General features: G+C 40.1%; 1 protein-coding gene across 7 annotated transcripts; it reads left to right on the top strand.

Annotated features, from left to right (window-relative positions):
* Positions 1-566: 566 nt before the first annotated feature.
* klhl17 (kelch-like family member 17) lies at positions 567-19,089 on the top strand. Of its 7 annotated transcripts, none has more exons than XM_034696637.1 (13): positions 567-802; positions 5,432-5,531; positions 5,601-5,865; positions 6,576-6,697; positions 6,821-7,042; positions 10,691-10,807; positions 10,921-11,134; positions 12,011-12,155; positions 12,470-12,637; positions 12,794-12,882; positions 13,045-13,118; positions 13,259-13,440; positions 16,757-19,089. In XM_034696637.1, the coding sequence occupies exons 1-13, from the start codon at positions 624-626 to the stop codon at positions 16,983-16,985; spliced, it is 2,106 nt and encodes a 701-aa protein (XP_034552528.1). In that variant the 5' UTR covers positions 567-623; the 3' UTR covers positions 16,986-19,089. The 7 variants fall into 7 exon arrangements, with proteins under 7 accessions (XP_034552528.1, XP_034552533.1, XP_034552535.1 ...); XM_034696639.1 differs by lacking the exon at positions 567-802 and adding an exon at positions 3,034-3,469; XM_034696638.1 differs by lacking the exon at positions 567-802 and adding an exon at positions 3,034-3,469 and having other exon boundaries at positions 10,921-11,152.
* Positions 19,090-19,800: the final 711 nt, after the last annotated feature.

Below are 19,800 nucleotides of genomic sequence, written 5' to 3'. Positions count from 1 at the left end.
AAGGTCAGAATTCTGACTTTAATCTCAGAATTCTATTTTGTTTCAGGGAATTTTTATATTAATCTAAGAATTCAGATTTTTTTCTCAGAATTATGTCTTTAATCTAAGAATTATGATTTTAATCTCAGAATCCTGAGAAAAAGTCAGAATTCTGACTGTAATCTCTGGATTATGGCTTTTTTTTCTCGGAATTATATTTTGTTTCACAGAATTCTGACTTTAATCTATGAATTCTGACTTAAATCTCATAATTATGACTTGAGATTTATGAGAATTCTGACTTTAATCTCTGAATTATGGCTTTTTTTCTCAGAATTATGGCTTTTTTTCTCAGAATTAGTTATCTCAGAATTATGACTTTAATCTCAGAATTAGGACTTTAATCTCAGAATTCCGACTTTTTCTTAAAATAATAATAATAATAATAATAATAATAAATGTAATTTTTTTTCAGTGGCCTGAATCATCTTCCGTACATATTTCGATTTAGACACAAAAAAGGGCCGCAGACATCGACATATATTGTTGCAAACATTTTATTATATCTCAAGAAAATTCGGCGAGCACGACAACCTCTAAATATCCCTGTCAAAGCCGTTCGTCCAAGAACAAACCGTGTTTTGATGCTACACGTGAGCTTTAAATTAAATGATCAGCTGCATTCACGGGACACAGAGACGTCGAGAGGAGGGAGTTCTCTTCTTCAGTTTTTGGTAGGGGCCGATATTCAGGCACAAAACTGGGCGAGTTATCAAACAAGAAGAAATCATTGCTGTCCTATCGACACCGACGACGGCTTGTTGTGAGTACTGCTTTCACATATCTAACGTTAGCTTATCTAGATGCACAGACAGTTTTGATTTTCACAACAATGATTACATCTCGTTTAACAGTGAAGTGATACCGGCTGTGGTTCGGATGTATACGTTATTTAGCTCTGTAATCGTCAGCTGTTGGCAGTTTCATTTTGCTATGCGGGTGAGCTAATGCGGAGATGGTTCGTGATCTGACCAATCATGGTGCTTACTAGAGGTGTGACGTTCGCGAACGAGTCGGTCTTTTGAACGGTTCTTTTAAGTGAACGATGAGAACCGATTCGAAGTTGCGAGGCGTTCATTGCAGGGAGCCGTTTTTATATGCAGATTTCCCACGCTGCCTTCACGTGTCACCTGTGTGCCCCATGAGTCTTTTGTTCACACTTATTGACCAAGCAACAACCTACGGTCCAAAAAAAATTGTCCAATGCTATTAGATGAGATTAAGTTCATTGAGGATCTTCTTGAGGCTGGCTCCGGAAATATCGGAAACCACATACATGCCAATTCAAAAAAGCTGATCTTTACAGCAGAAATCAACATGTTTACAGCCTGGTTCAAAAGATGAGTGTAGTCTGAATAGCTCATTTCCCGATCGGCTCACTCTGTGAGGTGGGGTGAATTTTTTATTTTTTAACTCGGCAATTTCGAAGATATTGAGATAACGAGTCTTCCAATGAGAGGCACAGCTGACTGAATTGACAGACATGACACTGTAGCTGTTGGCCAGGAGGCTCAAAGCCCGCCTGTTTACGTCACAATTGCTCGACAGCAGCAATATGGCTGCCGCCGCCGATTGGCCTCAAAACAGCGCTTCAGAAACAGATGGGTGACGTCACGGATACTACGTCCACATTTTATACAGTCTATGGTAGAAACACCAGGTAGAGTAGTCAAATTTTGCATTCACATTTTTATAATGTCCTAATTAGGGCCAGATCATCGACAAGGTCGGCGAAGCACGCTATGATGCGTCATTTAGCACCATCTTATGGAGTGTTTACAATGCCAAGTGACATTATAATCAATATTTCAGAATAATTCCCACAAATAGAGTATATATATTGGTGGGATGTGTAAGTTTTAATTATTCTGATCCAAATTGCTCAGTCTATACGTTGCCTCATTTGAATTGCATGCAGCTAGTTTAATGATTGATAGTCACTGCCTGATGCAAATAAGATAAGTTAAGATAAGATATACTTTATTTGTCCCCCGTTGGGGGAAATTCTTTTCTTAAAACAGCTTACAACACAGGACTGGGGATTACAACAATGTACTAACATAGTTAAAAAATATAATAACAATAATAATAGCAATGAAAAGGGTAAAATATAATAAAATAAAATAGAATAGAATAAAATAAAATAGAATAGAATAGAATAAAGTAAAATAAAATAAAATAAAAATAAAATAAAATATGGCAACTATTACAGATATATACACATTATGTACACTTCTATCTGACAAATAGATTAGGTAAGTTATTGCACGATAAAAATTGCACCAGGTTATTTAAAAACAAACATACACAGTATGAAAAACAGTGCGAAAATGTGTACAGCACTGTTAAATGTTGTCCTGTTGTGTCTACATGTGTCTTCTTTAACATTTCCTCAATGCTGCTTCCTGATTGTCTTGCTCCATGTATTTTATGTCCATGGACACTTTCTCAAAGACTGTCATATCATGTCTTTATGTAGTTTTTAGTCATTTTTAACCGTATGGTGCTATTTGTACTTTTCTTTTCTTCTCTTTTTTTGTTCGTTTGTTTGTGTTTTGTTTTCTCCTCTACCTTCTTATTTTGATTTTATTTTACTCTATTTTATCTTTAGTTAATCTTGATCTTTTTAGGGAGCCTTTTTAACATCTGGCAAGGGACTACGGATGTAAATTATCCTTTTGGCGAAGTCTGGCATATTTACAGAAGTGTTAATTAATATGCATGGTCCTTTTAAATAATAAATAAATAAATAATAATAAATCGTATCTTATAACTGCTACCAGTGATTGTTTCCTTGATAAAAACGAGTTACCCCTGGTTGACTTCTAAAAAATAAATGAATAAAAAAATGAGCCAAAGAGTCAGTGTTTTGAACGGCTCTTTGAAATGAACGGCTCCTCAAGATCCGGTTCCCTGCAAAGAGCCCCCAAATCCCATCTGAAGTGAAACCCCGCCTTCCTCACTGGTTTAGATGAATTTATCGAACACACTTCCGGACTCTGACCAGACAAAACGGTGACGCTTAAGGTCGCTTTCTTTGTCAGCTATGAGACGAAAATTAATTGTTACCGCTAGAAAGTTGAGCTTTAAAAGGACCTTTATATGTGTCTGAATCGTCTCTCACGTCTTAGAGCATTGTATTTGATCAACAGTAGCAGCTGTACTTGTCTTTCCGCTGGCCTCTCCAGTTCCACCTTAAAGAACCGATGTCAGCTTTCATGCAGTTTTTCTTTTTTTTTGCATTGACGTCAACCGCATACAGCGCAAAACAGAGGCTTTCTTCATAATTTGTATGGAAGGAACTGAATATGGACAGATAGAGGGACACGGGTAGAAAATACAGACCAATCTGACTGCGACAGCTGCTGCCATTCCTCTCATCCCTGCGAGGAGGAGACTGTGTTCAAGAATAACAGCAACACAGCCACCGGTAATGAAAATTACACACTCATTCTTTCAATTGCCGCTGCAATTCAGGATAGATGGAGTGGGGGTTGGGGTTCCTTCAGCTCACATAATGGGGCTGAAATGTGCCCTGAAACATCTAAGTGTCTAAAAAGATACATCCCAGTAGAAACGCTTGATTGTCAGGCACAGCAACAGAAGAACTGTGGCGATGCTAGCTTGTGATCTTTCAGAGACAAGCCTTGGATGATCAGGACAAGTGTTTTTACTCCATCAAATTGTTTTTCACGTACAATCGCATTTGCATAGATGTCTGCATTTGCATTCTCTGTGACATGTGAGCAGATTGTCACCGTATAGAGGTGCATAGTGGGTTTGTTTTGTGTGTGTCTATTGTGTTTTGGAAACTGGGATTCAATGGTAATCGCTGAGCAGCTGTGGTGACATATGAGATGGTCCTCCTATGTGGGACAGTGCAGGGTAGCTAGTAAAGAGCGTGCTGCCAACACATGATACTATCATTATGATACACTGATACTGAGGGAATCCTATTGGACAGGAGACACAAGTGAAACTAAACTCTGTGAGCTGATAGTATGTTGTCATGTCAGCCTAGTAGGCTCCATTTCTTGGACTTAAAACTGCTGTGAGGAACTTTTGATTTATATCAATTTTGGCGCCCCACTGTGGACAAAGTCATACCTCTTATCTCTTCTTCTGTACACAAAAGTAGTGTTTTCAACAAAAACCTCGCCCTGCTGTATTTTAAGAAACATATTTATCACTCAATGTGATTATTTGCCATGAAAACAGCTGAAAAAGGGTGTTTTTAAAGCCAAATGTCAATCATGTGGTCTGACACCTACCCCCTCTGAGTGGTTTAAGGCATTAAAAATGACAACAGAGAAGGTATCAGTGTTGTTGTTTATGGTTTTGTTTGCTTTTGAATGTCATAAAGAGGCATTAGTGTTGGTGTCAGTCTGTTTCTCAGCTGGTGAAAAACTCCTCATAGTGCCTTTAAGATGTGTAGATTTTATTTGCTGACAAGGCTGTGATGGCTGAATATTTGTTCAGATAAGATTGTTATTGTTACAAAAACATAATTAATAATACATTCACTCATAAATAATAGATATTAATATGTTACTTAAAGGAACCATCACTCAAGGATCTTTTTACTTCAGGATAAAGGGTATTTAAACACATCATCCTTAGAGGCCCTTAATTTCAGAAGTTAACAATGCCATCTTTTACACTTTTTAACCCAGTAAGCTTCTGTTCATATACTTTTTGTTTCTATTCTTGTGAGGTATTTCATCATCAAATTCAGTATATTTGAAAGAAAATCGATAAAGTCTGCTTTGGGCCTATGATGATTCTAATTTAGTCAATTCAATTTTGCTTTATTGGCATGAACAACGACATGTTATATCCAAAGCGCATCAATTCATACACATACATTACATATATATCCACAACACACTACACTCACCACATATACATTAAACACACACCATATTCATTACATATTGTATTCATCACATACATAGTCTTGGTCCGGTTTACCTCATTTGGTTGATTTTCCCAGTGCATCCTAAATATTCCGATAACAACTTCTGAGGTGCCGCGTGATGATGGTTATGCAACTTTCTGAAGTGTTCTCCATCTGAGTGCAGGGAGATGAGAGTACAAAGGCTAACTCAGACTGCATCCATCTCTCCTCCCACCCTGCCTACCCGCAGCTGTAGCTGAGGTGATGTGGGGGGTTCACAGCTAATCCTGGAGCAATTACACTCACTAGTCAGAAGTCACTGCAACAAGACGATCCAAGAAAGTCCAACAGTTGAGAGACCAGCATTGATCTTAGTTTTTGTTCTAATAATGTGCATATCCTCTTTTTTCATAATGTAAATGAAACAACCTTGACACTGAATGTTAATAAGCAGGCCAGGCAACCTACTACTCTTTGTGATCTCTTGTCATGTAGGCTTCCTGTCATAGCTGTCAGGATGGATCCTAGAACAGATAGAATGACTGTGACTGCTCTTGACAGCTGTCATAACACCTTCACCCCTGCAGATAAACTAGTAAGACACCTTTATACATTAATGACATTGGTATTAACTGACATTAATTTTTTTTTCTGCACGTTCCAGTTGCCCAGAGTGCGGCCAAGGCAAGAGCCCGTGACCGCCACACCCGGCATCATGATGGAGGGGGGTATGCAGCTGCTCAACCGAGATGGCCATAGCATCTCGCACAACTCCAAGCGCCACTACCATGACTCGTTTGTGTCCATGAACAGGATGAGACAGCGTGGTTTGCTGTGTGACATTGTTCTTCATGTCTCCAACAAAGAAATCAAGGCACACAAAGTGGTGTTGGCGTCCTGCAGCCCCTACTTCCACGCTATGTTTACCAGTAAGTATGGTCCACCATTTTACCCCTATATACTCCACCTTTGAGATTTCATCCCTATAACCATTCAAACACAGCATGCTTCATGCTTCAGACATTCGCTCAAGCTGTGCATCATTGTGTTCTGTTGATCAGAGTTTTATGACACAACCACTGATGTCTGCAGCGAACACAACCTCATCCTTTCAGAATCATCACTTCCTTCCCTGTCTTCCTGTCTGGGGCACAGGTCGTCAGATGAAATCTTTGAGTCTCAGATTTCCTCCTGGCTGGACCTGTATGAGGATACAGTGCGTCTCCAGACAGTCACTTGTGTGGCCTTGAGACTCAGCTGCTCGGCTTCCCTTTGTCTGACACAGTCTCTAATTAGCCCATGACTCTTCATCATCATCCCAACAGCAAATCCCAGCCCTCTGGAGACAGTGTGGGAATTTCTTCCCACTGATAGGAGATGAAATGTTTGACTGTTGATGTCGAAATGTTGGACAGAGTACTGTAAGCACAACAATGTTGTTCAGGAGCAAAAAGATTCAGGAATTTTAAACATCTCCACACACATCACCTGATTGAATGGACAGCAACAAATTCTGAAATTTGGCAATGGTGCTGTATACATTAAGATATCTCGGCATCACAGAGCAGGGTGGCATCAACAGGAGTCTGACTGGTTATAACTTGTTAAAAAATAAAACCGCTCGTGTGCCCCCCTGCAGATGAAATGTCAGAGAGTCGGCAGACCCATGTGACCCTACATGACATCGACCCTCAGGCTTTGGAGCAGCTGGTCCAGTATGCCTACACAGCAGAGATCGTGGTGGGGGAGGGCAACGTGCAGGTAAGGTTGAAGATTTCAGAGGATGGTTGAATATGCTTTTTTTTTTAAAGCAACACATCCCACCCAACACAATTTGATATTTAACTTTAAGTGTCATTCCACCTGAAATTGCTCTCTGCCCAGACGTTGCTCCCAGCAGCGAGCCTGCTACAGCTCAATGGGGTGCGGGACGCCTGCTGCAAGTTCCTCCTCAGCCAGCTGGATCCCTCCAACTGCCTGGGCATCCGAGGATTCGCTGACACGCATTCCTGCAGCGACCTGCTCAAGTCGGCACACAAGTATGTCCTGCAGCACTTTGTGGAGGTGTCCAAGACAGAGGAGTTCATGCTGTTGCCACTGAAACAGGTAAGGGATACTTTTCTGTCTCATGCTGTCTCTGCTGCAAACTGGTGCTTTTATAGAATCAATATAATGATGGCAGATTAGGAGCCTTGTTATTTGATGTCATTAGTGAGAACTTAAATGTCATATTAGAAACATTTTTGTTGCTTTGTGTGATGGGAGTCATATGACATTAAAATGTACACACTTCAGTGACTCCAGCAGGTCATAGAGTGGCTTTGAAATGTCAAAAAATACAAAAAGAATCCTTTAAAGAACTTGAATTAATTCCTGCATGTTGTTCATAACTTTTTCCTCACTCATGAGCACAGCTGCAGGTATCCAAACCTTTTTTTAATACTGTTACCTCAACAGAAGTTGCCAAAGCATCCCTACTGTTAATCTGAAGGGCCTCTCTTCATCCTCAGCTGGCTGCATCAATCACTGTCTCTCATGGTTTTATCATCCCAGTGTGCTGCCATGGGCTACTTTATCTGGCACGCCAACCATCACTTATTGTTTAGCTGGGCACAGCAGTGGTAGCGCTGTAGTTCCTGTCTTGGAAGTGGTAATTAAGCAAAGCCAGTGACATTTTCACAGCTGCTGCACTGTTTATAGAGCGCCACAGACCGCAATGCATACTTCTCTGAGGTCATTATAAAGGTTTCTATTACGGTTACAAGATTCGACTTTTAGCCCCCTTTAAAGGTTTTTTTAGGGCTGGTTTAAGGCGTGCTAATTCGGTATTAGCCATTTAGTTTGGTTGTTTTGGCCAGGATAACCTGCTGAAGCACGTGAGTAAGGTGCCTGCCAACAACTGCTCTGGGGGAGCTGCTGGTTGAGCGTAGATCAGGCTGTGGTTGCACTGGCAGCCTTTAGGTGTGATGTGTGTTGGGCTTTTTAAATGTATTTATGAGGCTGTTGTTATTTTAGTTATTGCCTTGGTGAAATAAAAAGCAAAAGAAACAATGTAGGTATCATCGAGGATCCGCTTGAGTCTGGCTCAGGAAGTACCGGAAACCACATACACACCAATTCAAAAAAAGCCGATCTTTACAGCAGAAATAAACATGTTTACAGCCTGGTACAAAAGACGAGTGTACTCTGGATAGCTCATTTCTCGATCAACACACACTGAAGGGGGGGGGTGAATTATTTTCTAACGCGGCAATTTCGAAGATATTGAGATAACGAGTCTTCCAATGAGAGGCACAGCTGACTTGACTGACAGGCGGGGACACTGTAGCTGCTGGCTAGGAGGCTCAAAGCCCGCCTCTTTACGTCACAATCGCTCGACAGCAGCAACATGGCTGCCGCCGACGGTTGGCCTCAAAACAGCGCTTCAGAAACAGATGGGTGACGTCACGGATCCTACGTCCATATTTTATACAGTCTATGGTATAGAATAAAAAAAATAATATAAATGATATCTCACCACCTCAACACACTGGATCAGAACAGACTGTCAGTCCAAAATAGATTTACAGGTCTAATGTTGAGAGAACTGTGTTTGATATCACAGGGCTGAAATAAGCCATTCAAAGCTACTACTTAGTCACACGAATACTCATCATGTTTGAATGCATAAAGAAACAGGCTCCAGCCAGGTGTAGTAGTTTCATGTTCGTATCTTTAATAAAGGAAATAATTGCATCATGTCCTCTATGATAGGGTGTCTGTTCTGAACAAAAGCCTGTTAAGCCTCGCCCGGTGACAATGAATTAAAGGGTCAGTGAAAAGGAGTAACAAAATGCTGCAGCATCACTTTCCCATTTTCCTCTCTCAAAGGAACAATCCCCACAGCACTAAAGAGATTGTTCTCCATGAGAGGGAAATGCCAAGCTTCATTCTCTCTCTGTGTAGCCTTGAAAGCCATGAAACTGAATCGGCAATAGGAGTGTGTGGGTACAGTCCATTAAAACTGAGAGTTAATCTGCGGAAAGGCAGATTAAAAACAGACCATTTTCTTTTTCTTTGTTGCTATTTCTGCGTCTCTGTAGTTCCTTTGGCTCAACACTCTATTCTTTCTACAGCTGCCCTGTGTCTGTCTTAAATCTGCACCAGATCTGGATTTATGTACTAGCTACTTTAAAGGACTCTGGGCTCACAGAACTGTGAAATATGCCCCACATTTCCCTCCATCGTCTGCCAAGGAAGTGGCAAGGCATGGCACGGCTGTGACTAGACTGCCTTTGTGATTTTTTACTGATTAAACATCAGATGCTTTCATTCTAAAGACAACAGCCTCATTACAGTTTTATATGAAGACATATTAAGCATCTTGATGTTCAAACACCTTTTTTATCCATACACCTTCATCCCTGCTGCCATACAACAGTTAATACACTTTTAAAAAGCCGACTGACATTTGTTTAAGTTAATGTGATGCAGTAAGTAAACACAGAGGCAAAGGAGCTTGCAGGATTGAGCAGCAGAAGTAGTTTTTCTCTGTGTGACTGGATTAGTGGAGGCTGTTCCTGGGAGGCTGCTAACTGTTGCCCTGATCTGGCTGGATAAGACAGCAGCAGCAGCAGCAGCAGCAGCAGCAGCATTAGCAGCTGGCTGCTCTGGCCCCACCCTGCCCTGCCAGCTTTGGGTTGATCTGGGAACAGTGCCAGCCAGCCACTCAGACTGCAGCACTAGTGCCACAGACACACACACACACATATATATTTTGGTAACTTAAATACAACAAAGCCAGACTACACACACTCGTGGACAAAAATATTACTCAAGCATTTGTGTGAATAGTAAAAGTTAAAATGGTGCCTGAAAGGATTGTGCTTCATCTTGAACTGCTGTATTCTCTTTAATGACTGATGCTATTTTGGAACAACCCAGACAAAAGTGAGAGCTGCTCACCCTTCCAAAAATGAGTCTGGAAACAGTACAGCAGAACAAGGGTGAGAGCGGAGGAGGAGGAGGAGGAGGTGGTGGAGGTGGAGGAGGGACCTTAAGTAGCAGCTCGGTAGACAAAGTAATGTTCAGTGTGCAGGAAATAATAAAAGTAATAACATCTGTGGCCAACACAATATTCTTCATGCGTGTTGTTAAGTTTTGTTGGGAAGATTATCCTATCCTTTTTTTTTTTTTTACAGTAAATCACTCTGCAAATGATTTTTTGATGGTCTATAACAGGGGTTCCCAAAATGTGGGTGGAGACCCCTTGGGTGTTGCGACCCACATTTTGGGGGGTCGTGAGATGTCTTCTAGAATGTTTCTTTTCTAAAGTTATCTAAAAATAGTACATTTTACCCATTATAGTAAAAAATATGGACAAAAATAGTAGCTAAACTTGAAATAAAACCTTGAAAATAGAAAATGTAATGAGTTTTATGCTTTTCTTTTTGCCAGATGACTCCTACGTTTAGGGTTAGTGAACAGTTAATTATCAAAAGCATCAGTAGCAGTAGGTTGATTAATAGAAACACAGCCACATATTCATATAGGTAGGCTTATTTTCTGCAGACCAGCTAAATGAAGCCACATTAAATCACTTTGAGGGACAGTGGGGGTCGCAAGTTTTTGGCACCTATATTTTGGGGGTCATAGGCTGAAAAGTTTGGGAACCCCTGGTCTATAAGAGACACTGTGACTTTAAATTATATTAATTTACTGTTAAAATTATGATATTAAATATCTCTGCCTGTTTACTTTGTCGTCCACATCCAGGTCTTAGATTTGATCTCCAGTGACAATCTCAATGTGCCATCTGAGGAGGAGGTGTATCGAGCTGTGTTGAGCTGGGTGAAACATGATATAGATGGACGCAGGCAACATGTACCTTGGGTAAGACTTGTCTCATCAGGATTTGAAGAGAAATATCTGCACCACAATTCCTCTTTCCCTCCTTTTTTTAACCCTAAGCCACAATCCCACTGTCCTTCTCTCCTTGTTGTTAGCTGATGAAGTGTGTGCGGCTCCCCCTGCTGAGGAGAGACTTTCTGATGAGCAATGTGGATACAGAGTTGCTGGTGCGTCACCACTCTGAGTGTAAAGACCTGCTGATCGAGGCTCTGAAGTACCACCTGATGCCTGAGCAGAGGGGAGTTCTCAGCAACAGCCGGACACGCCCACGACGCTGTGAGGGTGCTAGCCCTGTGCTCTTCGCCGTCGGTCAGTGTGCCCCCGAAGGTACCCTCTAGGGTACACTTAGCTTTATTTTAGCCACACATCAGTTAACTGTAGTCTCTGATGTCTGTCACTGGTGTTTTAGCTAAGAGATAAACAGATCGGATTTTAATATATGAGACCAAAAAAGGACAGGTAATCTGTTTAATGCTAAATGGGAACCTCCCAGAACTCTGGAACTTGAATAACTTCCCCTGAACTGATGGTATACATTGGAAGTCACATCAATAGTATTTCAAAAACTGCATTCTTCCACCTCAAAAACATTGCACGTCTACGCCCCTCCCTTTCCTTCACTGACGCTGAAACACTCATCCACGCCTTCATCACCTCAAGACTCGACTATTGCAATAGAATCCTCTACGGTACACCCAACACCCTCCTCAACAAATTACAATACAAAACCATACAATCCCACCCGCAACCTCTGTTCCACGAATGCCAACCTCCTCACCCCTCTCACCAGACCCAAGCACCAAACCTGGGGGGACAGGGCCTTCTCTGTCGCTGCCCCATCCCTTTGGAACTCTCTCCCCCAACACCTCAGACTCTCTCCCTCACTTACCAACTTCAAATCCAGACTCAAAACCCACCTATTTAGAAAGGCTTTTAACCTATAATTGATTAATTTTTTTTTTTTTTTTTTTTGTTTTTGTTTTTTTGCTTTGCTATCCTTTGCTTATCTATTGTCAAGTGTCTTAGAGAAACTTTTAAAGCGCTTTTATAAATAAAATGTATTATTATTATTATTATTATGTAATCACAGAGTTTTAGTTATATTCCATGCTTTTGAAATCAATCTAATTGTTGATGTTGAAGCATTTTATACACCCTATTGTGTGCATGTGTGTCTTCCTGAAGGTGGTGGGAGCCTGTTTGCCATCCACGGAGACTGCGAGGCATATGACACCAGGACAGATCGCTGGCACATGGTGGCGTCCATGTCCACTCGGCGGGCACGGGTAGGCGTGGCAGCCATTGGGAACAGACTCTATGCAGTTGGAGGGTGAGTAACTGAAACATCACTGTAGCATTTCACTTTCGTACAAACTGTGAAGTGAACCCTGCATGGTTTTAAAGAGAAAGCCTTTGCTGGCGGATGATTTACAAGTCACATATTTCTGAGTGGGGTTATGTAAAAGCTGTAGGCTTCAGCCTTGTGTCTCTGGGAAGCTGTTTTAAGGCTTTCACTCTAATCCTTGATGCAAACTGCCTCTTCTGCTTCTGTTGCTGTTCGTTGAATTTCTATTCAGTGATGACTTGAAGCACCAAACTGCCTCTTTCAATCATCCAAAATCAGTGTGTGATGTATCCCCTCAGGTATGATGGCACCTCAGACCTTGCAACTGTGGAGTCCTACGACCCCATTACTAACTCCTGGCAGCCTGAGGTTTCCATGGGAACACGGCGGAGCTGTCTGGGTGTAGCAGTCCTGCATGGGCTGCTGTATGCTGCTGGGGGTTACGATGGAGCATCATGCCTCAATAGGTACATATAGAATGACGTTAGAGGATGAATGCTAAATATCATAGTGCCTTTAAGCTACAGTTGCCATATTGTGGTAAGCTTGTTTGATGGTTTTCTCACACAGGTGTTTGAATTGAGCAGCACTGCAGTATCATTCTGACTGTTTATCTCTTTCAGTGCCGAGCGGTATGATCCTCTGACCAGTACATGGACCTCAATTGCTGCTATGAGCACCCGTAGGAGATATGTTCGAGTAGCAACTCTGGGTAGGAGTTTGGCATAAACATATTTTTGTGCACATTCTGTTTCCAGCATGTTTATGTTTCCACTGTCTCCATATTAATGAACAAAACCACAAGGGAGCTACCAGCTGGGTATTGGACTGCTAATATTTACATTCTCTATGTTTACTCCCTTTTCTCCTCCAGATGGCAGCTTGTATGCAGTGGGAGGTTATGACAGCTCCTCACATCTCGCAACCGTAGAGAAATATGACCCTCAGGTAAATGATGTGCTGTTGAATTTATCATCAAAGTAACAGCTCTGTTGTTAGGATAAATGGAAAAATGAAGACAACAACATACACTGTGGATGAATCATTGAACATGCGACCAATGCTCAGCCTCTTGATTTATTATACAGAGCAACACATGGACAGCCATCGCCAACATGCTGAGTAGGCGCAGCAGTGCGGGGGTGGCGGTGCTGGACGGCATGCTGTATGTAGCTGGAGGCAATGACGGCACCAGCTGCCTGAACTCTGTGGAGCGGTTCAACCCCAAGACCAACACCTGGGAGGGAGTGGCCCCTATGAACATACGCAGGTCAGTCTGCAGCCAGAGTTTATAGTTTTACAAACAAAATTCAGTGCAAACAAGTATATCCTTCACACCAGTTTTAATTTTGTTAATAAACACCGTTGGACATTAAGAATCCATGTTTTCCCCAGCTGTGCGTCTAATCTTTAAAGATAAAAGCGATTAAATCTTGTGACAGGCTGAGTTATTATTTGAGTGTTAGCAGTGTTAGCTTGGTCTCTACGGGGCGAGAAGTAGGAGAGAGCTGAGGGGAGATGAGATGACGATAGATGCGGAATGGCTGCAGGGAGTTTAATTAAGTGAGACACACCTCAGCCATTGTGATGACTGGATACTACTACTCCGACTGCACAGGTTAAACTCACAATAACAAAAGGCTGAAGTGCATTGGCCTCAAATTCAGTGGGAATTTTTCAGTCGTATATTTGCTTCCACTTTTGTCTTTGTGCCTGCTCAAGGTCCACATGTGACACTTTATTTGAAATATACTGCAGCTCCCACAAAATAAACTCCAGTTTTACCTTAGCTTATGTAGAAGATAAAAGCTTAATTAAAAAAAACTGTCGTGCCTTCTGTATTGAGCTTGTCAAACTTTTTATTCCTGCTCTGAGAAAATCTTTACTCTTCAAGGCGAGGGATTTGGGGCATTTGGATGCCTTCAGTGCCTAAACCTTCTTACAGCATAGACATCAAATGACCTATTTTCCAAAAAAGTCTGCTCTTTCTTAAGTCTCAGAAGATGAAACACTTGCAGCATTGTATTGATGCAACATCAGCATCTTGGGGGGATACTGAGAGATGTAGCAGTGTTGGTTAGAGGACAAACCAGCAGAATCACTGGTTCCCAAGGCCCCCTAGACACACACACACACACACACACACACACACACACACACACACACACACACACACACACACACACACACACACACACACACACACACACACACACACACACACACACACATTTTGTTTTGTGTGAGTCAGCACACATCCGGAGCAGAGAAACCCGACAACAGTCCACTGTGCAGCCCTATGAATAACCCATGTGCTAATCAGCTGTGTGCCTTTGAGTGCTTTTTTTATCTAGTAGTTAAGGAGAGTCCATTTACACAGAAGCATCCCAAACATCTCATCTGATCAATCACTATTCTAAGTCATCTTACACTTGTAACAGTATGATATAGTAGAATAATTGTCTAATTACTATATCCTGATAATGATTGCTGTTAATTTCAATTCAAATAATTTATGTCCAGGTCCTCTGAAACATCAGAAAACCATCTGTGTCTCTGCTAACAAAATATTTACTTTTCCGCTGGTCTCTGATAAGCTCAATAATTAACAAAGATACTGCTATCACTTCTTAGTGCCCCTATATCCTGTGACACAGAAGGAGTTTAAGGTTCATTATTAGTTCATTATCAGTTACAATGACATAAGTTTTACAATTCTATTAAATAGGAATGTAGTATTTTTTTTTTTTAAACTCTAAGTAACTTTCATCTTACAGTCTCCAACTGTTGTCTTTCTGTTCAGTCTTTGATAACATAAATAACATGCATGTTTATTTTGTAAATCCACACTTCATTCACTGTAAATCAACAGGTGATCATTTTTTTTGTATGATGTTATAAAGCTTGAAAGTTACCGTTACACATGGGTCAATTTCAGGTCCTCAACAGTTTTGTATATCAGTTTTATTAAAGGTTTCCAATTTTAGGGTTTATTCATAATTCTTTTTTTTTAAAATTATTTATTTTTGTTATTGGAGAGCAGTTTGTTATACAGAGCATTGACATACAAAAGAGAGAATAATGTTCATTTCCTCTGCCGTCCTCTGTTTTTAAAGATTATTAGAACTAAATACAACCTGGGGGAGACGATATGTAAACATCAGAGTGAGCCACAAGCATTTCATGGAGAGATAAGTGACAGAAAACACACAAATAAACATGTAATTAGCTAAGACAAGACAGCATCACCGGGTACTTGAATGGTATCATCCACAAAATCTGTCTGTAGGGGTCTTACATAGTTTGTCCACTTGGTCCAGAGTTTAATTAATACATCCTTCTGAAGTCGTAAACAGAAAGTAATCCTTTCCATAACATAAATATAATTTACTATATTAATCCACTCCTTTAATGTGGGAGGTTCAGGAAGCAACCAGCGCCTTGTAATGGCTTTTTTTACAAGCACAACTCAAAATTTTTAATTCTTTTAGATATTTTTTTTAGCTAATAACTAATTTATTTGCTCTGGGAAGAGTTTTGAACAGTTTTTGAATGCAACAAAAAGTAAATTAAATTGTTATGAACTGCTATTGAAAATGGTTTTAAGTAACTAGTAATCAAACAATTCTAATAAAATAAACTATAGATAGGTGCTACTTAATAAATTAGAATATTGTGAAGAAACTCTTTTCTGCATTTGAATTTAAAAAATGTTTTATGTCATTAAAAATGAAATACTTCAAGCCTTTTTTTGTTCTACGTAGTTTTGATGATTATGGCTTATAGCCCCTAAAAATCAGGGATACAGGATCTCAAAATATCAGCTTCATATAATTAATGTGGCTCTGTTGTAGACCTTTCCAGAACATGTCTATGCATGGTGGCTCTTGATGCACTGAAACCAGCCCCTGTCCACTCCCTGTAAAGAACTCCCAAGTTCTTGAATCGAATTTCTTGAGAATCCCTTTTTCCAACCTTCATTTTCCAACCTGTCCATTTTCCATCAATAGGCTTCGATACTGCACTCTGTGAACAGCCAGCCTTTCCAGCAATGACCTTCTTTGGCTTGTCCTCTTTGTTAGGGATGTCAAGGATTGTCTTTTGGACTACTGTTGAGTTAGCAGTCTTCCCCTTTTTGTTCTTTTGCATGTTCTGAACTAGACTAAGAGATACACTATAGAGTTTGAATAGTGGTTGACTTAAACTCAAAGTGAAATATTGTAATATTTGTGATATGTTTTTTTTTTTCAGGCTGTGGGCCATAATTATTAAAATTAAAATGGACACAATTTATCTAATTTATTTGAAATATTAAACTTACGTGGCGGTATTCTATTTGAATAGATGCCGTGTATTTGGACAGTAGTCTGGCAAAAAATATGAAGTTAAAGTCATATTCATGAGTTGATGTGACAAGTAATAATAATAATAAGTACCAAGTAATGGTTTGCAGTCTATAAAAGTTCTATATATGTGCAGTCGCTTTTTCCATGTATAATTCCTCACTACTTCTCATCCAATTAACTATACATTAGAACATTTCAAGTGCAGTTTAGATACTTAATCAGTTTTCTGTTTCCTTTTAGGAGCACTCATGACCTTGTGGCTATGGATGGCTGGTTATACGCAGTGGGTGGAAATGACGGCAGCTCTAGTCTTAACTCAATCGAGAAGTACAACCCGCGCAGCAACAAATGGGTCGCAGCCTCCTGCATGTTCACACGACGCAGCAGCGTAGGTGTGGCTGTGTTGGAGCTGCTGAACTTTCCACCGCCTTCCTCACCCACCCTCTCGGTGTCCTCCACCAGCCTTTGACACGGGGTCACCGCTTGGCTGACCTCAGCCTCTGCTGCTACAGCCCAGACTGGCTCTGGGAAGAGACGGAACTGCTCAGTTTAAGATGGGGCGGAGGAGGATAACGGGAGTGGACAGGTATAAATATGGAGGGAGAAGAATAGAGATGAAGAAAAATAAGGTAGATGGCTCTCTAGCTCACTTATCAAATAGTATCTTCCAGAATTTGTGGCACTCTTGGGAAACATTGGCTGAACAGTTTATGTTTTGCACTTTAGTTTGAAAAAGTAAGGAAACTGATAAAAGTTATTAATAAGCAGTGCCCTTTAAACTAAAAAGATACAAGTCTAAAGTATTAATTATTTTCATGTGTAGTTAGTAGAAGCCAAAAATATTACAAATATCTACCTTCATTTTCTGTTTTATTAACCGTCAAACCGATACGGCTGTTCTTCACCGAGTTTACCCTTTTAGTCTCGACCGCACTTCATGTGATCTTGATGCCTATAACTCTACTGTATAGCTCCATACTGATACCGGCTTCCACTCCCAGGTAAAGATGTTTGTACACCGACTGATCCTTCCTCCAGCCCCACTGTTTTTTAACCACTGCAGTGTTTGACACACTCATCGTGAAACGTGGTGGACACTTAATTCTGTCACGTGTGTAGTAAATGTTGTTGTCCTCTGCAAGAGCTTTCTTTTGATGTCTTTTCTTTTGTTTTGCAATAATGTACAAAAAAAGATCAATGAATGATTTTACTTTTGGAATGTAGCTTTTGACTGGTGATATCATGCATGTTTACATCTTGGCATTCACTCCTTACAGGAGAATAAAATGTTCTAGTGCTGCTACGCCACACTAGGTGGCAGTAAGAGGCAATGTTAGAACCCTTTCCCTGCACTGAAAGAAAGCATGGTCACAGACAATTGAGAAGTTAGGCCCTCAGAACTTTAAATGAGTTTGGATGTTTATTTGTTTTTGTTTTTTATATACAATTATTTTGTTGAAGTACATGTATTTATGAAAATGTAAAAAAATATAATATATTCTGTTTTAAAGATGCTTAGAGAAGGAAACCATTAAGACCTATGCCTATTTAAGAGTGTTTTAATCTAATTATTTAAGTTTTCATATTGTCAATGGAAATGACAAAGAATGTCTCACTTTGAGAGAGGTGGTCATTCAGTTTGGGTGCTCTGAGAGTTTCTCCTGGTTTAGAGGACTGAATGTTGCATTTTGACTTGCAATATTTGATTTGCATTTAGTAATATTTCTTCACTGCCACAGACAAGATCTCACACGAGACTGGATCTAATGTCTGCTACATTTGTGCAAAAGACTTAAGTTACTTGACAAGTCTGTGAAATAATTCTATGTTGTCTTTGATCTGTCTTCTAAATAATTTATGAATAGACATGGAGGTATAGTAATCTTTGGATACATGACAAGCAAGTACTAGTTTACCTGACGTATTCCAACACTCAACACTAATGAGTGATGTTGTTGACACTTGGTGCTGTCATATTCCATTCCACACTCTATCAAGTGTGATGTCTTGTTATATTACCTCATTGTTGAAGTGTATCCAACTCAAAGTTAAACTAAAAACAACTTCTAACCATAAATATACCAGCTGTAGAACATGATATCTAAAATAATTATTTGAGTCTTTTTGACTCTGATTCACTTTAGTTCACGTGTAGCGCAGTGATACCATTCCAAACTTCTGAGAAGTTACCTTTTTTCCTTATTTTGAAGGATTTTGTTGATCCGATTTTGTTTGTGTGAGTTTTTTTATTTTATTTGTTGAACCCAAGTAGAATATGGGCTGTGATGGTCTTATGAAGATGTTGCTTGTCTTTTAAGACATTATCAGAAAGGCGCACAAACCACAGAAAACTTAGGCCTCCATTCTGCTGACTGAACTGTAAATAGAAGAGAAGATCTTAAATCCATCTGTGCAATTTCAAAGTGACTGTAGCTTTCTTTTTCGTCTGTCTTCAATGTGGTGATAATTGTTTACCTATATTTATTTATGAGGAACATTATATTATTGAATTTTGCACTGTTGCGAAATGGAGCAATACACTGTAAAAAAAAAATTAAATAAAGTTGTTTTCAGATGCGATTACTGTCCTGACGAGTTTAAACAAGTGCAAACACTGGGTGGGACAACAATCTAAAACATATCCTGCAGCTTACAGGCAGCAGTTATTTTCCCTGCAATCTGCAAACACACTGCATTCACTACATGTCAGTCCAGTTTGCAGAAAATGCTCTATCTCCACATGCATACACACAGACACATACACACACATAAGGTTGTGTTGCTAACAGTGTTTGTTGCTAGGTTCACCATACACTGTTGCTTGGTACCTTCCTAACATACTCTTCTTTCATAGTGATCCGAGCTGACAGCTGAACACTCTCACTTTACCCTTCTTGACCTCAGTCTCATGGCATTCACACCTGTGGCTGCCTCTGCTCACACTCAAACCTATGAACTCCCACTCTCCCAAAACGCACACAAACACAGGCCAAATATACACAATGCAAATCACCTACAGCTTTGAATGGAGGACAAGAGTGCACATATTACCTAAAGAGATAATTAGACATTATAGTTTCAAGAAAAGCTCAAGAAAACTCATTGATACAAGAGTTCTTGAGACTTACTTTCTAGCTGTAGCATAAGATCACAACTACAAACTCATGTATCGTGGTTGCTGATGAAAGGTTGAGGTGAGAAATTAAAAAATGTTTAGAAATCATGCGATGAACAATGTTAGTAATTAATATAAAATTGCTATGTTGTTGTCTATGGGTTGGATG

The sequence above is a fragment of the Notolabrus celidotus genome, chromosome 11 (genome assembly GCF_009762535.1).
Source record: "Notolabrus celidotus isolate fNotCel1 chromosome 11, fNotCel1.pri, whole genome shotgun sequence".
NCBI classification, from domain to species: Eukaryota; Metazoa; Chordata; class Actinopteri; order Labriformes; family Labridae; genus Notolabrus; species Notolabrus celidotus.
This window is presented reverse-complemented; position numbering and strand designations above follow the sequence as displayed.

Coding starts and splice junctions, on each gene's coding strand:
- klhl17 (XM_034696637.1), top strand. CDS start 624: ATGCTACACGTGAGCTTTAAATTAAATGATCAGCTGCATTCACGGGAC. Junction 5,866..6,575: donor CTTCCACGCTATGTTTACCA/GTAAGTATGGTC, acceptor GCCCCCCTGCAG/ATGAAATGTCAGAGAGTCGG. Junction 11,135..12,010: donor CCCTGTGCTCTTCGCCGTCG/GTCAGTGTGCCC, acceptor GTCTTCCTGAAG/GTGGTGGGAGCCTGTTTGCC.